We start from the raw sequence: 25,555 nt of genomic DNA, 5'->3' as shown, positions 1-25,555 counted from the left end.
AACAGAAAGAAAAGGAGAGATGGAGCACACAAACAGAATGACAGATGGACAGATAAATGTAGGAAAAAGATGAGAGGAATAAGCAAACAAAAATCAGCCATGGTTTTCTCTAGAATCTCAGAGTATTTTTAATTTTTTCCTGATACATTTCTGTATTTTTTGTTTTCCAAACAAGTTTATTTCTTTTCTAATCTGAAAAAAATAGGTATTACCAATGTTTTTAAAAGAGGGCTTTCACTCTGCTGTCCTCACATCTATCTTCACTCAGCTCCCCCACACTCCATCTCCTCAGTGTCACACTAGGCTGGCCTTTATCAATCCTGTTCTCACCCACTCTAGCCTGGCCCCAGTGCCTAGTGCAATCTCACCATATAAAAGCTGCAAAATAAATGAACCAATCTCAGGAGCTGGGCTCCACCTCAACCAGCACCTTCTCCTGCATACACATCCTTGCAGTGACCACATTCCCCCCGGCTGTAGCAGCCCCACTTGACATTCTCATTCCACACTGTACATTCCCATCCTAACTACAAAGCCACAGTTGTACAGCTATACTGCTGGAAGGATCATCTGGCCTACCAGGTGGCTGAGCCTTTTGCAGATTTTACAGCTGAGACTTAAAGAGAGCTGTGGCCTATTCAAATTGTCACATGAGGTAATGACACAGCCAAGACAAAAATCCATGTCTGACTCCTAGCCCAGTGCTCTGCTTCTCAGCCACCTAGTTGGCTCCCATCTCTGTGTGACTCCCTGGGTTGTGTCCCTGGTCCCTGCTCCTCTGCCCTTTGATGTCCAGAGGAGAGGAGCAAGTTTACCACCTGGTCCACAGCACTCTCTTGCCCAGACCAGCTTCCCAAATCCCCAGACGAAAGTGCTGCAGAGAGTCTGCTCCTTGCCCAGGCCCCTCACTCACATCTTCCGAGTCCACTTTGCCCAGCTTCTGAAGCACCGTCAGGTAGAACTTGAAGAAGAAGCTGAGGGTGAGGGTGCGCCGGAACTCTATCATGCCACCAGGGGCGTCAGGGGCCAGTTGCAGCTCCTCCGCCAGGCCTGCACACACGTCCTGCAGCAGCTCCTCATTCCAGAACCTACCAGAGAACAGGTCATGAGACGGCGCTCCTATCCAGCCCTCAGAATCACTTGTGTGGAGTGGTACGCACAGGGCCTCAAAGGCATACGAACCTCGGTTCAAAATCTGGCTCAGATGCTTATAGTTACATGACTTTAGGCAAGATACTTGACCTCCTTGTGCCTCAATTTCCTCGTCTTTAAAAATAGATACAATAAAAACGACCACAAAAATAATAGTTAAATCTACTAAGACTTTTCAATGCATTAGGCAGTCCTAAGTGCTTTATATGAAACGTTACTTTTAATTGAAATTAAAGTGTTGAGGGCAAAGTTTTATATTTATTTTACTGATGCAAAAACTAAGGCATGGGAAGATTAGGTAACTTGACTTATATTACCCACCTGGTTGTGTTGGAGCCAGGAGTTGGAACCAAGGAGCCAAATGCCAAAGTTAAGCTTTATCTATCAATATGGTTATTGTAAGGATTACATAGGATAGTGCCAGTGAAGTGCTTGGTACAATTGCGGCCGTATCATGGTCATACAAATAGTAGTACTCAAAGTAATAGTGGAGCTATAGTAATAGTCTAGTAGCAATAGCAATAGTAGTGGTAGCAGCAGCAGTACTAATAGTAGTTATAATAGCGTTGCCAGATGCAGTAATAGTAGGAGTAGTAGTGGATGCAATAGTAATACTGCTTAGTAGAAGCACAAGTAATAGTAGCAGTAGAAGAAGCAGTGGTAGTAACAGGAACAACATCAGTAATACTACTGTGCTACTACCCACACGAGTGCTAACAACTATTGGTAATAATAGTCGCAGCAATAGTACTAGTAGCAAAAGTAATAGTGGTAGTAGCAATAACAGTAGTAGCAATGGCAGTAGTGATAGCATTAAGAGTGGCAGCAGTAGCACTATTAGTAGCAATAGCCAGAGCAGCAGCAGTAATAGTAGTAGCTTTAATAATAGTATTAGTAGCAGAAGAGACAGTGATAGTAGTAGCAACAGTAATGGTAACAGAGGCTGCAGTAGTAATACTAGTCATAGTAGTGATAGTGGTAGGAATAGCAGCAGTGATAATAGCAGTAGTGATGGTAGTAGGAACAGTAGTAATAGTAGTAGAAGTAATAATATGAGTAGCACTACCAGTAGTAATTATAATAGTAGAAACATCACCAGTAGTAACAATAGTAATAGTGGTCACTGCAGCAGGAGTAGTAATAGTATTAAATACTATTTAGTATTTGTAGTAGTGCAGTAGTAGCAATGGTAATAGTAGTATAGCAGCTGCAATACTATTAGTAGTGCAATTAGTAGTCATACTACTAGTAGCAACAGTCATCATAGCAGTAGTAGTAACCATGGCAAAAGCAGTAGTAATAGGAGTAGCAGCAATAGTAATACTTTATAGCATTGGTAATAGTAATTACTATACTGACAGTCACAGTAGTAGCAGCAGCAGGGATAGCATTAGTAGTAACAGCAGCAATAATACGTGGTTGTAGCAGCAGTGTCATTTACTGTTGGCTCTTACTTTGACAGCTGCTTCCGAGTCGTCTTGAGGGCTGAGATGGTTCTGTCGGCCATTCCACCATAGCAAAGGACCAGCTCTTCTATCTGGGTGGTCCCTGGCTTGAACAGGACCCTCATGCCACTGGTCACCTTGGCTACATAATCTTCTCTCCCAGAGGACTGCTTGAATGATGAGAAAAACTCACCCTAAAAAATAACAGAACAGAACCTGTGTCCCACCTTGGTTTGCAAGGAATGCAGATTTTGAGCCTAAAATCCAGGGATACCCGGTGAGGTGAGGTGATAATACCATTGCAAACCAGCAAGGAGCTGGTGGCAGGAATCAAAGATCGAGACATGACTGACAATCACATTCTTGGGAGAAATTCCAGATCACATTCCCAGGAGCTGGGAAAGGGTCAGGATTTCTCCCTGTTAGTCAGGAAAGCTGAAGGGCAGGGACAAAGGAGAACTGGGTGCTCTCAACCAGACAAACAGCTGGGAGGAGGCAAGGCACTTTCACAAGGTCTCCTCAGAGATGCCTCAGCCCCCTTGTCTCCCCATCCTGGGGCCAGCATCAGAGCCCACCCGGCTTCCCGGGGCTGAGGTGAAACCTCTGTTGGCCTGACTGCCTCTCAAGCAGATACAACAGGATGCCAAAGGGTGTTTGAAACACACCGTCAGCTTGTAGCTTCTGCAGACACTCTCTCTAACTTGTCTCTCCCACCAGTCTATTGGCTGCAGTTAGAAATCTTCCTGAAAGAAGGAATCGCACTATGAAACAACAGCTGCCTCTGTGATCTGAACATGATTTTCCCCCTGGGTCCAAGCCAGGCTCTGTCCTTGGGGACAGGAGGAGCGCATGAGTGGCTTTCCAGGTAAGAACCATCTGATGTGAAGCCCTTTCCGTGTCAAGTTCCTCTTGAGGTTTGAACTCATCCTGGCACCACAAATTCTGATTAACATCGAAGGCTGGAGGTTTAAGGAAAGGTGAAGTGGAGAAAGCACAATGAGGCCCATTGTCAAGGCCCAAAATGGCCACAGGGTTTTCTCTGAAGAAGCCATGGAGGCCCCTCCTGATGACAAAGCTGGTCCAGATTCCTGGGTGTCAAACAAGGCCCTGGGGCCATGAGCCCACAGTTTGAACTTGGTTCTGGAACAGAGGTTCCAGCTGCTCACTTCCAGGACCGTAGGAAGCCAGGGTGACATGTCCACTGGGGCGCCGTGAAATATTGGTGTCAGTCGTCAACTGTTCCTTCTTGAGAAAGCCTTCCTAATTCTGGGCATTAAAATCTTCCTTTATGAAATGATTTTTGTGTTGTTAATGTCCCTGCCTGGCAAAATCAAAACTGGGGAGGGCTGTGCCTGTTTCCTCCTCCTTCCCCACTACAATATCTTTAACATTTTCTCAGATCTGTGAAATGCAAAACTCTGGCCACCACTGCTTAAAATGGTCTGTAAGGACAAGCTAGGAAATCATTAAGAAACCACCTCTGGGGCATCACTGCTCTAATTGAATTAGCATTCTCATTAAACACGCCTTGTACCCGCGCTGAAGCACTGGCTGTGGTGAAGCCTTAACAGCCCCTTTACAGCTGGTTGCCGGCCTCTCACACGTCACCTTTCTAAAGGGCCCATCATGGAATGTGCCTCGAGCTGTGCGATCAAGATCTGCAGGGAGACAGACAAACTCAGCAGGAGAGCCACCACAGGCCCCAAGGAAGAAGAGCGAGTAGCCAGAGGAGCCCAGACCTGCCCAAACAGGCCAGAAAACCCGCTCGTGGAGCAGAAATCCGCCCAAGACAACCCAGAGCAAGGTCAGTGACTGAACTCATCGAGCTCAAAGTCAGCACGTGCGGATTTGACTGACAGGCAGTTTCTCCACTCAGCACACAAACCCCACGCTTCACGGTGTGAAACCCAGTCTCCTCTGGCCTGGGGCAGGGATATTTGACAACCAATGTGCTCATGGAATTTGTAGTAAAACCAGCTGGTGACCTCCACTGCCTCCCAGACATCTGCCAGGAACCTTACGAATTATTTCTTTACAGTCCTCACAACCACCTGCCCAGTAGGTAACATTGTGCCCATTTTACAGATGAGGTAATCAGGGCCCAGAAGAGTAAAATGACCCACTGAGGATCACTCATCGAGCTGTCTGGTTTCATAGTCCACACCCTGTGCACCCCTACCCTGACCCTTCTCACTGTCCAGGGAGACACATGGTTGGTTAAAAGCAAAGTTCAGAGACAAGAACACCAACTTAAAGTTGAGAGCTGCTGAGGGTGGTCCCGAGCAGACTCTGGTCTCCTTGTCTGGAGCCTGGCAGGAGGAGTGACTCGGCACAGCACCTCACCTCCCTGCTGTAGGGGATCTCGATAGCAAGCAGAATCTCCTCCGGACCCAGCAGAGTCTTTCTGTAGCCAGGGAAGAAGGTGTGATCCATGCGAATGGTTCTCCTGGTGCCTGTACAGAGGCAAGAGGAAGAGGGATCAGTGTGAGAGGGCACAGGACAACCCGCCAGTGGATTCTCCATCCTGGTCTCTGATGCCCGCAGTCAGAGGGGATGGCTGGCACACTCGGGGCCAAGGTCCTCCAACTGACATCCTTGAGCAATGGTGTCTGGCATATGTTTAACAATCAATTCTTTGAGTGGAAAAAGCCCTGATTCTTAGTATTTGCTAATTTCTGTGGTATACATACAACCACCATAGTAATTTCCAGCTACAAGAGTGACATCACTATGAAGTTGGAAAGAGGGTACCAAAGAGTTGACACAGCAGGCCTGCTATCCTCTGAAGGCCTGCTTACCAGGTTGGCATTTGCTGTCCTCCGGGAACTTGGATCTTGCGAGAGTTCCCACCATTGCCCAATAAGAATGACTCACTCAGCCTCTGCTGCTTGTACAAACATGATTGTTTACACTGAACCCCTGCTTTCCTTCTGGGAGTCTGGATTTTTGCTATGTGCCAGGCAGAGCTGTGTGACCAGCTCTCAATAAAGCCCTGGGTACTGGACTCTAACAGGCTTCCCCAGTAGACAGCATCTCACATATGTTGTCACAACTCAGCTTGTTGCTGGGGGAGATAAGTATGTCCTGTCTGACCCCAGTGGGAGAAGACTCTGGAAGCCAGTGCCTGGTTTCCCCTTACCCCCTGCACCTTTTCCCTTTGCTGAGGTTGCTTTGTATCCTCCCGCTGTAATAAGTCGTAGCCATGAGTACAACTCTCTGCTGAGTCCTTCAGTCCTCCTGGCAAGTCTTCAAACCTGGGGGAGGTTTTGGGGAACCCCCCCAACAAGGAAAGGGGCACCAAAGCTCCCCATTGCCTTGCATATCCACTCTACAGATACAATAGATGGAAATAACCTCGAGAGCACAGATGTAGCAAAATGAAGTAAAACAATCAGGAGTATTTTGAGTATTTATTACCTTTGTTTTTAATAGAATTTATCTTGTTTTAAGCTTATATAATTTAATTTTTAATAATGGCCTCCTTTAACAAACACCCACAGACTCCCTGAAAAGCCAGCCATCAGCTGTGGTGAGCTAGTGCATTCTGGCTCCAGCACAACACTGACTAAGGCATCTGGTGACAGAGCCTGTTGGGAATTCTTAATAAACAATCGCCCAGCTCTCCTGGTCCCCAACCTGGGTCCATCTCCCTTGCAGCCTCCAGGGACCCTCAGGACAGCTGGGTCATTGAACTTAGGGCTCTGTTTCTCCAGAACATGACCTATCTTGAGAGACTTTTCTCCCCCGTGACCCTCTTTCCTGACCTCTGCATGCGGCAGCTCACCTCTAGACACCATGGTCAGCTTGGCCCCGCTGGCCATGAACACAGGATTGAGGTCGGAGATGGGGCTGGCGGTGATGACGTTCCCTCCAATGGACTAGGACAAGCAGAGAGAGTGTGTGAGAGCCCAGCCAGGAAAGCCTGGCTCACCCAGCTGGCTCCCAAACACAGGGCAGGAGGGTGACACCTGTGGACCTCCAGCCCCTATAGACACAAGACCAGCACCGTGAGAACTCGGGAATTCAGAACAACGTGCAAAACTTGAGAGCTGAATGCTTGGGCGTGGGTCCCAGCTCTGAAACTCCCCTCTCGGTAAAGCAGGGCAAACCCTTTTAAATTTGTTGGTTTGTTTGTTTGAACTCATTCACCCTTTTTCTGAGAAGGTTGAGGTGTTTTATCGCCCAGGCCATAGAGAGTTAGTAAAATAGAAATAGAAGATAAGGATCAAGGAAAAAGAGGAGGAAGACTTAAGGATGAACAATTTGCTCCAAGTGGACCTGAGCTTCCTGGCAACTTGGCAAAGAACGGAGGAGAATCAGCACAGGGTTCTCGCTATCAGAAAAGAGGAAGAAGACCAGTTGCACAGTGAAAACGAACCCTTCCCGGAAGTGGGTTCCAGCCGAGCTGGGGAGCGCAGGGGAGCTTTCTGAGTCTGTCTCCTCATCTACAGCCGGAAGTGGCAGGTGCTTGGGGAGGGGTGCAGGGAAGGGCAGTAGGCTGTTTAGCTTTATTTGGTTTTTGATTTTAATTTAAAAGACAGTGAAAAATAACATGGAGGGGATAGCTTTCCTCCCAATGCCATCAAATGTCGTGAGCCTCAAATGGCACCAGGTGTGTGAGCACCATCTGCAGACTGGGAATGTGAGGGTTAGTCTGCAGGCTGATTGTGAACAGCCACCAGGTGGACCCCTCCCTCCTCTCGGGGGTGCCACCTCTGGTTCTCCCCCAACCCTGGAAGGAAGTCCCCTCCCTATTTGGCTTCTGCCTAACTCATCTCTCATCCACCTGCTTAGGGCCTCAGCCAAGTGCAGGAAGAGAGGGGCAGGCGGCTCCATCTCTCCAACCTCAGGGGTAAAGACTGAGCCACAGCAGGTGTTTCTCAGAGCGGCTCGCAGACCGCCTTCACCAGAAGCACCCACAGGGCACCATCCTGGCCCCAGAGTCAGAACCTCTGAGGGTTGGGCCCAGGAACCTGCATTTTTAATAAGCACCCCAGGCAGTTCTAAGCGTTAAAGTTTGAGGCCCACTGGGTCTGCAGCAGAGGCCAGTCTAGACCCCGGGACTTGTGAGAAAGGCCGACCCCCTGGGCGTTACGGGCCCCTGAACAGAGACTCACCGCCACAGACTTGAGCTGCTTCCCAGAAAACCAGCGCAGCTGCTCCAGGACACCTCTGAACACCTCTGTTTTGTGGGTAGGAAGCTGGGCAACTGCATCCAGCAGGGTCTTTTCCACACAGCTCAGGGGGCAGGAGGCTCCAAAGGAGATACCTGGGAACACACGCTCAGAATAACAGCGATTCCCTTCGCAGCTCAGAAAACCCTTTCACACACAGTTCCTATCAACCTTTAAAGCTATTAGAGTGAGGCTGAACCAGGACTCACATCCTTATATGGGTAAAAACATTAAGTCCCAGAGAGGTTAATTTGTCCAATGCCACACAGCTAATAAAAGAGCCAGGACTCAACCCCAGGTCTCTTGATCCTACAACCAGAGTGCTCTTTTCCCTAAAGCAGTAGTTCTCAGATCTCTAAGAGCTAAGTCCTGGCATTTTTTAAAAAGCACCCAAAAACTCCCCCAGCTTATCCCCTACCCCCATGAGCTATTGTAACAGTAGCCAGGATAGAGAACAACTTCCAAAAACCCCACAGCCCTTGCAGCTGGCACCCTACCACGGATCCTCAGTGGAAGTAGGCAGTGAAGGGGTGAGCCGCTTCCCCTGTGCAGGGCGGCTCCTGGAGCAGCAGGCGGCAGCAAAAGCCAAAGGGGAGGCTTTCTGGGGACCTGCCATCCCCCTCCGGGTGAGCGATTCCCAGTGTCCCAGCCCCTCTGTGGGCTCAGGTGAACCTCCTTACCCTCCTCTCCGTGCTCCACTGAGTTCAGCTCGGGGATCCAGGCTGGGCACACGATCAGAGGAAACAGCTTGTTCTTAAACTTCATCTCGATGCCTGGAGAGAAATGGAAGCCTGAGGTTGCAGGCGGTCCTTTATCCCTAGGGCAGCCGGCGGCATTCTTTCCATCGCTGCGCAGGACGGATGCCATAGTCACAGTGTGACCGACCGCCCCGTGGGCGTCTCGGGATGAGGAGGCCGTGGATGAGATGCGGTGAGCACGGTTCCACACTGTCAGCCCGCAAGCTGTGTTTCTCCCTCCCTCAAAAAACTGTCCGAATTCAGATAAGATAAACTTGAATATACTCGTGTGTGTGTGTGTGTGTGTGTGTGTGTGTGTGTGTTGTGTTTGCAGGTGTTTAGTAACAATATTAGAAAACACAGAGTATTAAAATAGGTCCGGAACCCTTCTAAGCACTTTACACATTTTGACTCATTTAATCCTCCAGCAGCCCTACGAGACAGTGATTTCCTCTGCTTATCCATGAAGAAACTGAGGCACAGGGAGGTTGAGTTTCTTGCCCAAATTACACAGCTAAAAACAGGCACATTGCACTACTGGACCTACTGTTAGAGTGGGGTGTGATAGTAATGGTAACATGAAAGTCCGACATTGAGCAAGAGGGAAAAGTGAATGAGGGAAAACTTCAAATCTGCCACCCGGTCCCCACATGCGTCTGGGTTCCTCAAGGTGCACAGCTTTGGGGGACCACACGTCCAGGCCTGGGCTCTGTCCTTTCCGGCTACTAAGTTAGACAGTTCTGTGGACAGACAGACGTGCCTCTGTTCCCCAGACCTAGTTAGCACAGCACCTCCCCCAGCCCTGCCCACAGGGCCATAGGTGGGAAAGGTTAAAAAGAAATGTCTGTGCATCCTCGACCCTCCCATGTGCTGTTGGGAATTCCTGAGGGTTTGAGGAGTCTGGTCAGTTTGAATATCAGCTCCCAGGACAAGGAACGCAGATGGAGGCAGAAAGTGGCCCATCTGGGTAAGGTTCTCTCTCTGCCCGGGTGCCCCCAACACCCTGCCCTGGCTGTGGGGTTACACTGGTGGGGTGTGTGTACAAGGGAGGAGCGGGTGGAGCAGACGGAGTGGGCTTAAGAAATTATTTCTAACTTGAAGTTTATAAAGTTTTTGTGAATTCCTTTCTGTTGGAATCTAAGTGGGTCCAGGACGGGGTGTGACTTATGGCAATGAACACATCATGTGTCAAAGGACCTCAAAAATTCTTCCAGCCAGTCATTCTCCACCTTCCCTCTTGCTACTTTGGGCTGTGGCTACTTGGGCCATCGTGATCACGTCACCTGAGCCCGTCTCACAGGCCACCCTGCCATTCCATGTGTCTCATTGCTGCAGCTGGGGACTCTACCGCACCTGTGCTCACAGGGCATGGCCAGCTCTGCAGATCCAACAGAGCCCAGGGCTCAGGGGCTCCTTCCAGAACCAGAGCCAGGAGTCTCCTACAAGCTGAACTGGCTGCTTAAAAGCATGTCTAGTTCCCCCAAACCAGAGGTCCTTTAAGGCAGACCTCGGCTGTGCCACAATCCTCTCCTCAGGTCCTCACTGGGCTTGGGACCCAGCACACTGGAAGTGGGCCGAGCCAGGTCTCAAGTCTCCTGGGCCTGTTCACATATCATGGGCCTCATGTCTCAACAAGGCAGGCGGCCACAGTCATAGGCAACACAAACACAGTCATGCTTGGACATCTCCTCTCCTTTGCCTTACCACATCGCCCCCAGGAAAAGTGGAGGGCAAGAGAGTGACATTTATGGAACCCCTAGTGTCCATCAGGCCCCACCTTAGACGCTTTACCTCCATTGCTCCCTCCTCCCTCTGACTGGGAGACACTCCAGGAACGGAACTGTGTCCAATTGATCTTGGCACCCCAGCCCCTCCCAGAACACCTGGCGCATAGCTGGCTCTCTGAAAACATTTATGGAGAACAGTCAGCAAGGATCTCAGTTAACACTCAGAACAACCCTTTAAGGAGGTATTGTTACTCCCATATGTGAAATGGGAAAATGAGGGCAGAGAAGAAGTAACTTTTTTCTGACTTCACGCAGCCAGCAAGGGGTTGAACCAGGTCTATGTGACTACAAAGGGGTCATGGCAGGAATTCAACTGCCCAGATTCCTCGGTGGGTCCCCAGGCCCTCAGGCGGTCCTCAAAGCCCACCCTGAGCCCTTACCGATCTCCATGTTCCCCACCACCAGCGTGGCCTCGGGATGCTGTGCTTTGAGGTCCAGCAGCTCCTTCAGGGTTGAGGCCTGGATCCAGGTCACACGCTCCCCTTCAAAATGCAGCTGCTTCTGAGGAGCGTCTTTCAGTCTCTGCAAGACGTAGTTTTCTTACCCCACTGTCTCCTCCTTCCCACGGCCATTCCCCTGATAAATTGCCTTAAGTCCACAGTGGGGTCAACTGTTCTACCACTTGTTTAATACTGAATTCAGAATGAAAACACATGTCAGGGCAGAAGTGAGGGGACCTACTACATGTTGAGGCAGGAACTGCATTGCAGCTCTCACATACATTCTCTCTCTTGGTCTTTAGGAGACCCTGGTGAAGGAGGCATTGTCAGCCCCATCTTCTACAGGTGAAGGCACCTGAGGATCAAGGTTATGGGACCTGTGGAAGGTCACCCGCCACAAGGTGACCTGAACTGTCCTGACCAAAAGCCCAGATTCCTTGCACTGACCCCACTGTGTCCAGGAGGTACAGTGGACAAGGTATAGGAAGGGACAAAGGTCATGAAGGAAGGGGTGTCAGAAGTGAATGCAATGAGGGAGTGGTTCTAGTGTGTGTGGGGTATTCAGAGTGGGGAGGAAAAAGACCCAAATCAAACAGTTTTTTTGAGGTTTCACAATCCGGAGAAAGATATTGCAGCTGCCTGCTGCAAAGCTCTTCTCTCTGGCCCGTTGAACTCATAAGGCAGTCTTCATGTGCTTAATACCCCCTGAGAAATCTGCATTTACGAAACTCTGAGAATGGCTGGATTTTTTCTTCACCATGAATGTTGGGGTGAAGGGGCAGAATCATCAAGGTGAGAAAGTAGGTGTGAGAGGCGTCCTTAAGACAGAGCTGCAAGCCATGGATCGTGTCCTTTGGATACAGCATTCTTCTTCTGTTTGTTTATTTTTTTAAATAGATGGACTGCTTACAGAGAGTATACTGGGTTGTTTGAGGGGCTTATACATTAGATTTAGCCAGGAAGTTAGCAGATACTTCTGAAGCAACTGTTCCTGTACCTGAAGTGCCAGAGAGCTTGACTCCCTGTCCTCAGAGTCACATGTGGGAGAAGGAGAGAAGTGTGGGTCCCCGTGGGAGTGTGTGGCAGAGAGATTTGACCTCTGGGTGTCAGAGGAAAGAAGGGAAATGCAGGCTGAAAACTAAAGGACAAGCAGGACACAGAGATCCCAGGGGTCTGAAATAAAAAGGGTCATGGCACAGAGACTTGATTGGGCCTCTCCCTGGGGCATCACCTACCAGCAACTCTGGGGGGAAGATGGGCTCCTGGGTGGGATCCAGGGGCATGAACTCCTCTGGGTTGAATAAAGATGGCGAGAGGGTGACCTGTTGAAAAAGGCAACAGATGGGTGGTATGGTATCCCCTCCTTTAAAGTGCCCTGTAGGACCAGCCCAGCCCTTTGTCCAAGAGAGCTCGTTTGCAGCCTCCAGCAGGCTGGTGGAGGGGCAGGCAACTCCTGGCAGGCAGGAACAAGGAAGTCTTGTGAGAGGACCCAGGGCTAATGTGCACATTCACTGCCCTCATAGTCTGGGCATAGCCATTTCCTCTTCCAGCCACCACTGCCAAGAGTGTGGAGAGAGCCCATGGGCTCCTTTGATCTGAGATTGGCCCCCAGGCTTCCAGGGAGAGAAGGACCCACTTACTGTGTGGTCTTTCTTCTGGTTCATGCAGCAGTTTGGGTCGTTCCCCTTTCCTCCACAGCATCCACCATCCTAGAAAGATGACAACCACTCACACAAAAATATTTCCAAAGAGTTTTCACAGGAGTTAAAAACCTAGATTATTAATCTCCAATGAAATCTAGCTCTGATACCTATGCCAGAATCAACAGGAATCGCAGATATTCCCACCTCATCCCGCTTGCCTCTGCTTTAACTTCTTTCTCTTTCTTGGTTAATATAGACTAAATAACTTGTCAATAAGCAAATAGTATTTCTCCTGGAGGCAGCAGCGAAATTTAATTTTAAGTAAATTTTTCCATAAAAGCTGGGTCCTACTTTATCAAAACATATGTTTGCACTCATTTTCTCTCTTCAGTGCTGCTTCTTTAGGAAGCCTCTAGCAGAGAAATTCCCATTGGTTCTCTCAGCACTCCATAGCTCTACTTCTAGATCAGGCAAGTCATACATGGCTTCAGTGGGTGACTCTCAGACTGGGATCTTTGTGGGGCTCCCACCAAGAATGTCCAAGACTGATGCTGGGTCCAGAGATGTGTCCAGCCAGTGTGCCTGATGCCTCACCACTACTTAATAGGCACCTCTTGCCAGAAAGCTGAACATTCTTCATTCCTCACTGTGGGCCTGTTCTGGAGGAAGTGTACAGATCTGATGACCCTTCACGTGTGGGGAAAGGACGTGCTCAGGACCTCCTTGGTCGCATATGACAACGCACAGTGTAGAGTCCAGATTGCTGCCTCCTAGAACCGAGGTATTGAGGGTGGGGAAGGGGTGTGTTCATGTGACTGATTTGCTCCAAGAAGGCAGGAGTTTCAGCTCAGGGCCTCAGGAGACACTCCAGCTCATGGAGCTGTGCTGAGAGGCAAAAGTGGGGAAACTCTCAGGCACAGTCCCGGGCTTATTTCCAGGGTAACCAGGTCCTGGAATTGGGGGCTGAGGCAGCCCTTCTGACATGAATACAGGAAACACCATTCCATGCTAGATTTCCTGAAGGATGAGGCACAATCAATTAGTGTTTCCGAGAAAACTGCCAGAGAGCCATGGCAGCCAAAAGCACAGCCTTTGACAACGTAAAAGCACCGTCAGACTTGGCATTGGGAGATAAACCCTCCCTTGCCTCGACCCCCTGCACACATTGCCCTGTGTGTAGACCCATCCTGCATTCACAGCTTTGACAGTGAATCTCAGAGCTGCTCTATTCTGAAACTTCCACCACCACCTTGCTCTTCTCCTCCATAATTAGACAAAAAGGAATAAAGAAAGAGGGGTTACTATAGTGCTTCTTCTCATCTTTCTTCTTGCAGTAGGAGGGTTGCAGGGAGCCTAAGTTAAGTGAGGGGAGCCTGCACACAGGGAGCCATCAGCCTCATTCACCAGTCCTTGTGAGGAAGAATGTATTTCACAGAAGTACATTTTCCAGGTAATTGAAATGCCAGCATATTCTTACTTAGATTTTTTTCTTCATAATTCATTGATGAGTTCAGGACATAAATTATTGTGATTTACAATAATTGGTCACTGCCCTCAAGGTCTACTATGGCTGAATAAGGCTGTTTTGTTTCCCCAGAGAGATTTCCACTTTTCTCAAAGACTGCTGAGTTTGTGCTTATTTTTGTGGTTCCTCCCTTTCCTTCCTTGCTGCTAGATGGACATTGTCATTTCTTGCTGGGAATAGTGTGCCTTGCTCTAGCAGAACTTCCTCAAACTTTTCTAGAGTGTGCAATGGCCGTGAAAACTGGAGCACTAAGTTAGTTGGAACTGTGTGTAGAATAAGTTAAAAGGCTCTGGATAAAGGCCTTGGGGGCCTCCAGTGAACAACGTGCACAAGCTTCTGAGCACACTCTGCATGCTGGTCAGTTTGGCTGCTCAGAGCCCTCAGATCTGCTCTGCACTGCTCTGCCGGCTGGATTGGGGGGCTGCTCCTTACAGTGGAATCGGGAACCATCTCAACAATGATAAAACTCCAACCCTGGGAAGGAGCAGAGTTGTCAGCTACTCTCAAAAGCCCTTCTCTTTACAGAAACTAGGAGGGCTGGTTAGACTGTAGCTCTTTGAGAAGCCTCCTAGGAAATAAACACATGGGCAAGATGAACAATCCCTGGTTCTCAGGAAAGCCTGAGCAATTTATGAAGATCCAACATTGAGTAATGAAGGAAATGCATCCTCATCCTAATTTATAGTTGCCATTTACTGAACACTTAAGATGTGCCAGGCATTGTTCTAAGAGCTTTACAAGAAGTACATTCCACAGACACTATAAGGAGGTATTATTATAATCCCCATTTTAGAAACATGGAAATTTGCCCAAAGTTAAGCATCAATTAAATGATGGAATGGAGGTCCGGCTCCGTGGCCGAATGGTTAAGTTTGCGCGTTCCGCTGCAGTGGCCCAGGGTTCAGATCCTGGGCACGGACATGGCACTGCTCGTCAGGCCACATTGAGGCATCGTCCCACATCCCACAACTAGAAGGACGTGCAACTAAGATATACAACTGTGTACAGTGGGGGGTTTGGGGAGATAAAAGCAGAAAAATAAATGTTGGAATGGGATTTGAACCCACAACTGCGGAGTCCGAATCGGAGCTTTTCTTTTCATTTAAATTCACATCTCCTGGTTCCTCATCATCAACAGCACTCCACAGGGTATGGTGTTTTCCATCCTCACAGGCCTGTCTCCATCTCTATCCCTTTCGATTTATTTGGATGAAACCCTCCTTTTTGTAATGTGCCAACACTAGAGGTCAGTGAAGATCATGAGAGGCTGGGACTCTCTCCTCAACCCTGAATCAAATTGAGAGGGGACAGTTTGATAGGAGTGAGGATCAATTTGGCCTAGTTGGGGAATCAGGTGAAATCTGGGGAAATTAAGCCAAGAAAGGAGAGACCAGCCCTCTGTCCCTGTTGCCAGAAGGCAGGTGTGTGTCTGTGTCTATAATCTCATGTTCACCCATCCCGGCTGTGGTTTCTCACTCAGAGTTACATGAACAATGCAAGAGTTCACGAACTGTCTGGAGACCTCATTAGCAGCATAAGCTTTGGCAGACTGCCAACTGCAGAAAGCATCTGGGGAAGGAAAGGAGGAGGGGCGCAGTGCTGACTCAGGCTGGGTTGTTATTAAATGCCACATTCAGCACCTCTGCCATGGGCTGAGCGTGCCAGTCTCCAAGGGAAGCTGCTGAGACCAAATGCACCGGAGGAAGTCAGCTCTTGGTTAGCATGCCTCTTCCAGGAACCAGCTCTCCAGGCCTTGTAGAGAAGAGAAGTCCCCATTCTATTGACGACAACCCCTCCCTGAATAAGAATAGCAGGATCCACTGTCCCTGTCAGGTCCCCAGCTGGAGGGCCAGCCACTGGCCATCTTAGCTTTCTTCGCTGTAATCCAGAGGCCCTTGCCATCCCTCCCAACTGTGATCCCTGAGAGTCTCTTCTTTGGGAGCAGGGCCACACTGTCCTGGGGCCCCCACTTACCCTGGCGAAGGTCCGGAAGCCCTGGAGGATGGGTCTGTAGCCTGTGCAGCGGCACAGGTTCCCTGTGGTACAAAGAAAGAGCTGCAGTGTCAGCAGAGACTCCAGGACAGGTGAGGGGTTTGTGGCTTTGCTCCCGGCTCAGTTAGATGCTCTCTTTGCACATTCTGTTTCCTCTACCTGTAACCCTCTTCTTCCTCCCTGTCTTCCTGACTTCAAAGCATCTAACATGTCTTCCAGGAAGCCTTCTTAGAATGCCCAGACTGAATTAGGTGCCCCTCCTACGTGCTCCCCTGGTGACCACTCATGGCTTTATCAGTGAGCCTATCAAACTACATCATCTTCCTCTTCAACATATGAACTTCTTGCGAGTTGGGACTGTGCCTTTCATCCCTGTGTCCCTTGTACCCTGTATGGTGCCTGACATATGATATGACTCAAAATAATGGATTGAATAAGTGATGGATTGAATGATGAATGGAGGAGCATTCTTCTCTACTCAATTCCGAGGAACAGATACCTGGTCCAGACTCCTGGGCCCATTCACAGAAGGAAAACTGGGAAGCCAGTCTCTGCCCAAGGCTCAGAATCATGGTCACCTTCCTCATAGGTGGCCTTTGCCCTGCAGAGTCCTGTTGTGGTGAAAGCTGAGAGGGAAGGAAGCCATGTCACTAGCTTCTGTAGAGTTTTCCAAACGATCTTCTCCTGTGCCAGCCACCCAATGCCACCTGGTCCCAGTGCAGGGGGGAGGGCAGGAAGACAAACACTAAAGCAGAAGACCCCAGGAGGTCACCGAACCACACAGTGTTCTAAGAGAGGGTCAACCTTCCAGTAGATCTTAGCCGCCACGTCGGGGTGGCCTGAGCCTTTCTTGCAAAGGTCAGTGCCCTGAACTCCTAGCCCACTCCTGGCTTCCACTCTGGCCCGGCCCAACCTCTGCAGAGCCCCCTTTGCCATCCCACCTCCCTGGCTGTGCTTCAAGGCCCGTACCTTGCAAGGCATCCTCGATCTCCTCCATGGTGGGCTCGGGCTGGTTCCGGAGCAGTGTGTACATGCTCATGACGATGCCAGGGGTGCAGAACCCACACTGGGACCCATGGCTTTTGGCAATTCTCTCCTAAAAGGGGAAGAAGATGTAGACACTTGCATTGGCAAAACCCCTCCCAGGATCCCTACACAACTGAACTGAAGTCAGCCCATGTTGACAGATAGTGTGGAGTAGCAGTCACTCCACAAAGTCAAATCCTGGTGACATCCCTCACCAACTGTGACCTTGGCCAGATTACCAAGCCTCTCTGAGCCGTATGTTCCTCGTCTCTATGATGAGGAATGTCCTACTATTTACCTCTAGAGCTGTGGTGAGGATTCAATGAGATAATTCACATGAAACTCCTAACATTTTTTACCTGGCATACAGTAGGTTGTCAATCACTGTCAGTTATTAGTAGGAAAGCCCCTTCAAAGAATAGGAGTCATGAGAACCAGAAGGAGCTTCTCAGCCTGCGTTGAGTTGAGGAGGAAGAAAGCCGAGAGATTTGTCCAAGTGAAAGACCTATGTCCTGTTCTCATAACTACACTATCCCACAATCCAACCCAACAAGTATTTATTAACAACAAACTGAATACATTTTGTTCCAAAAAGAATACCATTTATTCTTAAGTGAAGAAAGCCCATGATGTCCACTGGGGATATAAGAGTTGGGAAACATGTCATACAGAATTTGCTATATGTGTTGACTGTCACAGAATTTTCATTGAAATATGCAAGACTTTCATTACAAGGATATTCCTCACATTCATATTTTTTCTCTCTCTTGGGAGTCTCTCTTGGTACTTATGATAAGTAAAATTGCTAGACTATTGTATCCCCAGTGCCTAGCATGTAGTCAGTCATTTTATAAATATTTACTGAGAACCTGTTATTTGCCAGGCATGGCAAAGACTGTGGGCACAGAACACTGAAGAGAGATGAGGTCACTGGTGTCATGAAGCTCATGTCCTAGTAGGGGAGATACTGACAAAAACAAACAAGAAAACACCAGGTGGAGGTCAGTGCTATGTAGAGCATTAGTACTGGATGACATGAGCTGGAGTGACGAGTGGTTACTCGGAGTGGCCAAAAATGTGTGCTCTGGAAAGGTGACCTTTACGTTAAATTTAATAACTTGATTAGGATCAGGGAAAAGTGTATTCCATGTAGAAGGTACAGCAAGGGCAAAGGCCCTGAGTACAGCAAATACACAAGCCTGGTGCTGGAGTTGCTGAAAGGCCAGTGTGGGTGGAACCCGCTGGAACAAGAGAAGTTGGCTGGGGGAATAGGCAGCAGCCAGATCATGCAACTCTTCATAAGCCAGGGGAAGGATCCAGAATTTTATTCTGAGTGTGATGGGAAGCCATTAGGGGAGTTTCAGCAGGATGTGATATTATCTAATTTATGATTTTAAAGAATTGCTCTAGCTGTTGTGTGGGACAAGGGTTGTAGGGGGCAAGGGCAGAAACAGGAGACCAGGACATTATAGTGGTCCAGGCAGGAGGAGTGGTGGCCCTGACCAAGCAGCAATAGGAGAAATGGAGAGAAAAGGAAGGTTTAATTTCAGGCTGTGGAGGTACAGAAGACAGTACTGGATGGGTTGGGTGTGGTGTATGAAGGAAAGAATCATAAGTGGCTCCTAGATTCATGTCATAAGCAATTGGTTGGATGCTTTTGCCATTGGCTCAGATAGAGGAACGATTACCCCTAAGAGAGAACTAGAAACTGGATAAAAAGAATTCCCATGAAAAGGGGCAGTGCTGACTGAGGTGGAAAAGTCAGAAAATCCTTTCTGGGGAGAAAACAGCCACCTTATGGCTGCAAAGCTTCATGGCTGGCCAGGAGCAACCTTAAGGTACAAAGCCTTCCCTGGAGGAGTGGGGGATCTGAACAGGGGAGCATTACTACAACAAGCAGCTTTTAAACTCAGCACAAGATGAGTGTCATAATATATGGCATTGCTGCCTATTAACAGCAATGGGGAATACCCCTAGAAAAGCTATCAGACATAAGAGGAAAAAAAATCCTTCTCTTCAAGGGCCCATGCACACATTTGCCCATTTCAGAAAGCTAACTAAAATCACCAGAAAGGTGCACTGTCCTTTGGTGAAAAGAGACTCACCTGATAGGCTCCAGAGGCCTCTCAGTGAGGGGTGAGACCTCTCCAGGGACTGAGACATTGGCTACAGCCATTATTGTGACCCAGCACGAGCATACTGACACAGATGCTGGCAGACACCATTTGTGGTCTTCCCCTGGCCTGTTAGCTCAGGGATCTGCCCCACCCACTAGATCACCTATTTTTGAGAGTGAAATCAGCATCCTGGCAGAGTGAGTTTCCCCAGCAATCTCTCACCTCCAACATACAATGAAAAGGACATTCATACTCCAACAGAGGACACCCAAACACAACACAAAAGACGTTGGAGAGACCCACACAGCCATATGATGGAGAGCAGAGAGGCTGGAGCAGCCATGGAGGAGGTGGAATGGGTTAAGAGAAAGCTTCACTCCCTCCCCTAAAGACTGTGACCTGGGACAATGGGAGGCCACTGAGAAGGAAGGAATGGAGGAGGGGACATCATTTGTGGGAACATCCAGGATCCCTGAGGGCCCTTGCAGCCTATAGGGAAGCCCTCTACCAGGGCGAAAGCTTTTGCCAGGGGTGAGGGGGGAGTGACCTTATCAAGCCAACTCCCCAGGAAAGCAGATAACAAAAGCAGAGTGAGAAAGCCCTGAGAGCATGCAGAAGAAAGTACCCTTTGCCCCATGCACCCAGCCCAGCTCCACTGCCTGGGATCTCGTGGAAGGCAGAGGGCTTAGAATATGTTGCCCTTGACCCCCAGCCAGTGGCAATAGGCAGTAACTGTGACCAAATACCAGGATGCAAAAAAACAGAGCCACTCCCTCGAACAATATCAAACATTATATTAGATCTCCAAACCACAGAGAAAATGACAAGTACCCAGAAATCATTCCAGAGGACACAGAAATATGTAATCTAAATGACAAAGAATTCAAAATAGCTATCATCAAAAAACTCAACTAGTTAAAATAGAATGTAGAGAAGCAATTCAATGAGTTTGGGAGCTACTTCACAAAAGAGATTGAAAGTATAAAGAATCAATCAGAAATATTAGGGATGAAAGACACAATGGAAGAAATAGAGCACCTATTTAATCTAGCTCAGCCAGGGCAGGCTGCCCACCCTAGAGGCTGACCCCAGCCAAAAGGAAGCCCTTGGGCAGCTTGTGGGCCCCCATAAGCAGGGTGCCTTGAGCCTCTGCAACCTGGGCGTGGGTCTGCTTCTGCAGGGTAGGGCATGTGTGAGGGATGGGCCTTCATTGATGCAGTATATGAGACCCCTGCAGCTTGAGTCTACTTTAGGAGGTCATGGTAAATGCATGGGACAGGACTGGGTTGATGGGCTATGTGACCATGAAGGTGGTGGGGCATATAAGCTGCAGCAGACAAGTGTTTCTCCAACAGCCACATAGGGGATCAGCCCCACCTTCCAAAGCCTGAAAAACTTGGATGCTCCCATGCCTAGAGGCAGCTCCACTTTGCTGAAACTCTGAGAGAGCTGACAACAGCTTTGCAGGCCGGAGGCCTACAGCAATTGTAAGCCCCTGAGCCTAGCACCAGCCATCCTGGGGGCCTACTCACTTAACAAAGAAACTGCAACAGGAATGTGCTATTAGACCTTTATCCACCTGTGCTGGGGCTCGCCACACCTGATACACTGACTGAAAGGACCATAGCAGCCGCATGCAGCTGAGCATTATAACCAGCCAGCCAGGGGGACAGGCCAGCCTCCCCAGGAACCTGCAGCAAGAGCAACACTGCCATAACAGGAGGACACATGTAGCCCACACAGGGGACTCTCCTAGAACATTTGGAACTGGTGACAAGAGGGAAGCACACTGCTGGACTTCATAAGGCATCTCTTTCATAAGGCCACCTTTCCAAGATTGGGGGACATAGCTGACCCTCCTAATACATAGATATAAGCACAGAGAAAGAGGCAAAATGAGGAGGCAAAGGAATATATTCCAAGTAAGGGAACAGTACCAAACCCCAGAAAAAGAACTAAACAAAACAGAAATAAACAATCTACCTGACAGAGTTCAAACAAAGAGTCATAAGGATGCTCACTGATCTTAGGAGAAGAATGAATGAACGCAGTGAGAACTTCAACAAAAACCTGGAAAATACAAAAAAGAACCAATCAGAAATGAAGAATACAACACTGGAAGTGAAAACTTCACTAAATGGACTCAATATTCTAGTACATGATACAGAAGAATGGATCAGCGAGCTGGAAGAGATACTGAAGGGAATCACCCAAGCTGAACAGATAGAAGAAAAAGGAATTAAAAATAATGTGGACGGTCTAAGGACCTCTAGAACAACATCAAGTGTGCTAACATCCGTGTTATAGGTGTCCCAGAAGGAGAAGAGAGAGACAAAGGGGCAGAGAATCTATTTGAAGAAATAATAGTGGAAAATTTTCCTACCTTAAAGAAGGAAACAGACATCCAGGTATAGGAAGCACAGAAAGCACCAAACAGCATAAACCCAAAGAGGCCCATACCAAGACACATTATAATTAAAATGTCAAGAATTAAAGATAAAGAGAGAATCTGAAAAGCTCCAAGAGAAAGGCAACAAGTTACACAAAAAGAACACCCCAAAAGGCTATCAGCTGAGTTCTCAGCAGAAACCTTACAGTCTAAAAGGGAGTGGCACGATATATTTGAAGTGCTGAAAGGAAAATACCTACAACCAAGAATATTCTACCTGGCAAGATTATCATTCAGAAAGGAAGGAGAGATAAAAAGTTTCCTGGGCAAGAAAAATTAAAGGAGTTTATCGCCAAGATACCAGTTTTAAAAGAAACGCTAAAGGGACTTACTCAAGTGGGAAAGAGACCACAAAATGGAATAAGAAAATTATTTTTTAAAAAGGCAATAAGACCCCTCATCAAGGCAAATATACAATAAAGGTATCAGGTCAATCACTCTATGAAGCTAATATGGAGGTGAAAGAACAAAAGTACAAAAATTATCTATTTCAATGATAGGAGGGTAACAGATTCACATGTACAGAAAAAAGGTTAAATGATATAAAACATAAATTGTGCGAGGAGGGGAGTAAAAGAGGAAAGCTTTTATCAAGACGTCAAACTAAAGAGAGCATCAACTTAAAATAGATTGCTATATACATAGGTTATTATATATGAACCTCATGGTAATTACAAACCAGAAACCTACAATAAATACACAAAAAATTGAGAAAGGAACCCAAACATAATACTAAAGAAAACCATCAAACCACAAGGGAAGAGCACAAGGGAAGAAGAAAGGAACAGAGAAGAACTATTAAAACACCAAAAAAAGGAAAAAAATGGGAATAAGTACATTTTACAAAAGCTACGTTCAACTTCAACAGACTAAAGGCACCAATCAAAAGGCATAGTGTGGCTGATTGGATAAAAAAACAAGACCCATATATTTGCTGCATACAAGAGAAACACTTCAGACCTAAAGACACTCACAAACTGAAAGTGAAGGGATGGAGAAAGATACTCTGTGGAAATGTCAATGAAAAGAAGCTGGGGTAGCAATACTTATCTCAGACAAAATAGACTTTAAAACAAAAACTGTTAACAAGAGACAAAGAAGGACACTACATAATGATAAAGGGAACAATCCAACAAGAGCATGTAACACTTGTAAGTATGTATGCAGCCAACATAGGAGCACCTAAATATATAAAGTAATTATTAACAGACATAAATGGAGAAAAAGACAGCAACACAATGATATTAGGGGACTTTAACACTCCACTTACACCAATGGATAGATCATCCAAACAGAAGATAAATAAGGAAACATTGGCCTTAAATGACACATTAGACCATATGGACTTAATAGATAAATACAGAACATTCCATCCAAAAAGCACATTCTTTTCAAATGTGCATGGAATATTCTCCAGGATAGATCACATATTAAGCCACAAAATAAGTACCAAAAATCTAGGAAAATTGAAATAATACCAAGCATCTTTTCTGACAACAACAGTATGAAACTAGAAATCAACTACAGGAAGAAAATCAGAAAACCCACAAATATGTTGAGATTAAACAAAATGCTGCTGAAGAACAATTAGGTCAATGAAGAAATCAAAGGAGAAATCAAAAAATACCTGGAGACAAATGAAAATGAAAATATGACATGCCAAAATTTATGGAATACAGCAAATATGATTCTAAGAGGGAAGTTTATAGCAATACAAACACACCTTGATGAACAAGAAAAATCTCAAATAAACAATCTAACAATTCACCTAAAGGAACTGGAAAAATAAGAACAAAAAAAGCCCCAAATCAGCAGAAGAGAGGAAATAATAAAAATCAGAGCAGAAACAAATGAAATAGACACTAAAAAAGCAATAGAAAAAAATCAATGAAACGAGATTTTTCTTTGAAAAGATAAACAAAATTGACAAGACTTTAACTAGACCAACCAACAAAAAAAGAGAGAAGCCTCAAATAAATAAAATGAGAAATGAAAGAGTAGAGATTACAATGGACACCTCAGATATACAAAAGATTATAGGAGAATACTATGAAAAGCTATACACCAAAAATGGGATAATCTAGAAGAAATCAATAAATTCTTAGATTTATACAACCTTACAAAACTGAATCAAAAGGAAATAGAGAATTTGAATAGGCCAATCACCAGTTAGGAGGTTGAAACAGTAATCAAAAACCTCCCAATAAATAAAAGTCCAGGACCAGACAGCTTCCTTGGCGAATTGTACCAAACATTCAAAGAAGACTTAATACCTATCCTTCCAAAACTCATCCAACAAATTGAAGAGGAGGGGACGCTTCCTAACTCATTCTATGAAGACAAAAGTACCCTGATTTTAAGATCAGACAAGGACAACACAAAAAGAGAAAATTAGAGCACCAATCACTAATGAACATCACTGCAAAAATGCTCAACAAAATACTTGCAAATAGAATACAATGATACATTAAAAAGATCATACACCATGATCAAGTGTGATTTATTCCAGGGATGCAGGATGCTTCAACAACTGCAAATCAATCAATGTGATAACACTACATTAGCAAAATGAAGAATAAAAATCACATGATCATCTCTGTAGATGCAGAGAAAGCATTTGACAAGGTATGGCATCCATTCATGATAAAAACTCTGAATAAAATGAGTATAGAAGGAAATTATCTCAACATAATAAGGGTCATATATGACAAATTCACAGCTAATGTCATTATCAACAGAGAAAAACTTAAAGCTATCCTTCTAAGAACAGAAACCAGACAAGGAGGCCAACTTTCACCACTCTTATTTAACATAGTATAGAAGTCTTAGCCAGAGCAATCAGGCAAGAAAAAGAAATAAAATGGATCCAAATTGTAAAGTAAGTTGTGAAACTATCACTGTTTGCAGATGAAAGGATTTTATATATAGAAAACCCTAAAGAATCCACCAAAACTCTTTTAGAAATAATGAATATGGTAAAGTTGCAGGATACAAAGCCAACATATAAAAATCAGTTGGATTTCTATGCACTAACAACAAAGTAGCAGAAAGATAAGTTAAGAATACAACCCCAGGAGCTGGCTCGGTGACATGGTGGTGAAGTTTGTGCATTGCACTTTGGTTGCCCACAGTTTGTGGGTTCAGATCCTGGGCGTGGACCTACGCACTGCTTATCAAGCCATGCTGTGGAGGCATCCCCTATACAAAGTAGAGGAAGATTAGCACAGGCGTTTCTCAGGGACAATTTTTGTCAAACAAAAAGAGGAAGATTGGAGAAGATGTTATAACTGGAACAATCTCCCCACACACACACAAAGAATACAACCTCATTTACAATTTCAATAAAAAGAATAAAATACTTAGGAAACAATTTAACCAAAGAGGTGAAAGACCTGTACACTGAAAACTATAAAACATTGTTGAAAGAAATAGAAGAAGACACAAAGAAATGAAAAAATATTCCGTGCACTTGGATTGGAAGAATTAACTTAGTTAAAATATACATATTTCCTAAAGCAATCTACAGATTCAGTGCAATCTCTATCAAAGTTCCAATGACATTTTTCACAGAAATAGAAGAATACTAAAATTTATTTGGAACAACAAAAGACCCTGAATAGCCAAAGCAGTCCTGAGAAAAAAGAACAAAGCTGGAGGTATCACAATCTTTGCCTCAAAATATACTACAAAGCTATAGTAACCAAAATAGCACGGTACTGGCACAAAAAGTGACATACAGATCAATGTAACAGAATAGAGAGCCCAGAAATAAACCCACACATTCATGGACAGCTAATTTTTGACAAAGCAGCAAAGAATATACTAGAGAGAAAGGACAGTCTCTTCAATAAATGATGTTGGGAAACTAACAGCCACATGCAAAAGAATGAAAGTAGACCATTATCTTACACCATGCACAAAAATTAACTCAAAAATGGGTTAAAGAATTGAAAGTAAGAACTGAAACCATGAAACTTCTAGAAAAAAGAACCAACAGAAAAAATAAAGAAATGGGACTACCTCAAACTAAAAAGCTTCTGCACAGCAAAGGAAACCATCAGCAAAATG

The 25,555-nt window shown here is 46.3% G+C and overlaps 1 protein-coding gene across 50 annotated transcripts in view; it reads right to left on the bottom strand.

Moving 5' to 3' along the window:
* The window catches only part of LOC103547521 (xanthine dehydrogenase/oxidase), a 73,089-nt gene that overhangs the window by 35,022 nt on the left and 12,512 nt on the right, over positions 1–25,555 (bottom strand). For 17 of the 50 annotated variants that reach the window (XR_011526637.1, XR_011526619.1, XR_011526618.1 and 14 more), the window contains 12 exons: positions 21,022–21,108; positions 16,865–16,991; positions 15,878–15,939; positions 12,376–12,444; positions 11,971–12,057; positions 10,676–10,817; positions 8,452–8,544; positions 7,715–7,866; positions 6,382–6,475; positions 4,941–5,050; positions 2,607–2,791; positions 914–1,088 (listed from right to left, as the gene is read on the bottom strand). Coding sequence is in view for 17 of the 50 variants with exons in the window: in XM_070574218.1 (XP_070430319.1) it covers positions 914–1,088; positions 2,607–2,791; positions 4,941–5,050; positions 6,382–6,475; positions 7,715–7,866; positions 8,452–8,544; positions 10,676–10,817; positions 11,971–12,057; positions 12,376–12,444; positions 15,878–15,939; positions 16,865–16,991; positions 21,022–21,108 (1,383 nt within the window). In the remaining 33 variants the exon portion in view is untranslated. Of the gene's footprint in view, positions 1–913; positions 1,089–2,606; positions 2,792–4,940; positions 5,051–6,381; positions 6,476–7,714; positions 7,867–8,451; positions 8,545–10,675; positions 10,818–11,970; positions 12,058–12,375; positions 12,445–15,877; positions 15,940–16,394; positions 16,522–16,864; positions 16,992–17,280; positions 17,375–21,021; positions 21,109–25,555 lie in introns of those variants that run through there. The other 33 variants (XR_543971.2, XR_011526647.1, XR_543981.2 and 30 more) reach the window with 7 other exon arrangements.

The sequence above is a fragment of the Equus przewalskii genome, chromosome 14 (genome assembly GCF_037783145.1).
Source record: "Equus przewalskii isolate Varuska chromosome 14, EquPr2, whole genome shotgun sequence".
Taxonomy (NCBI): Eukaryota; Metazoa; Chordata; class Mammalia; order Perissodactyla; family Equidae; genus Equus; species Equus przewalskii.
Note: the sequence above shows the minus strand (reverse complement) of the source record. Positions and strands in the feature narration are given on the sequence as shown.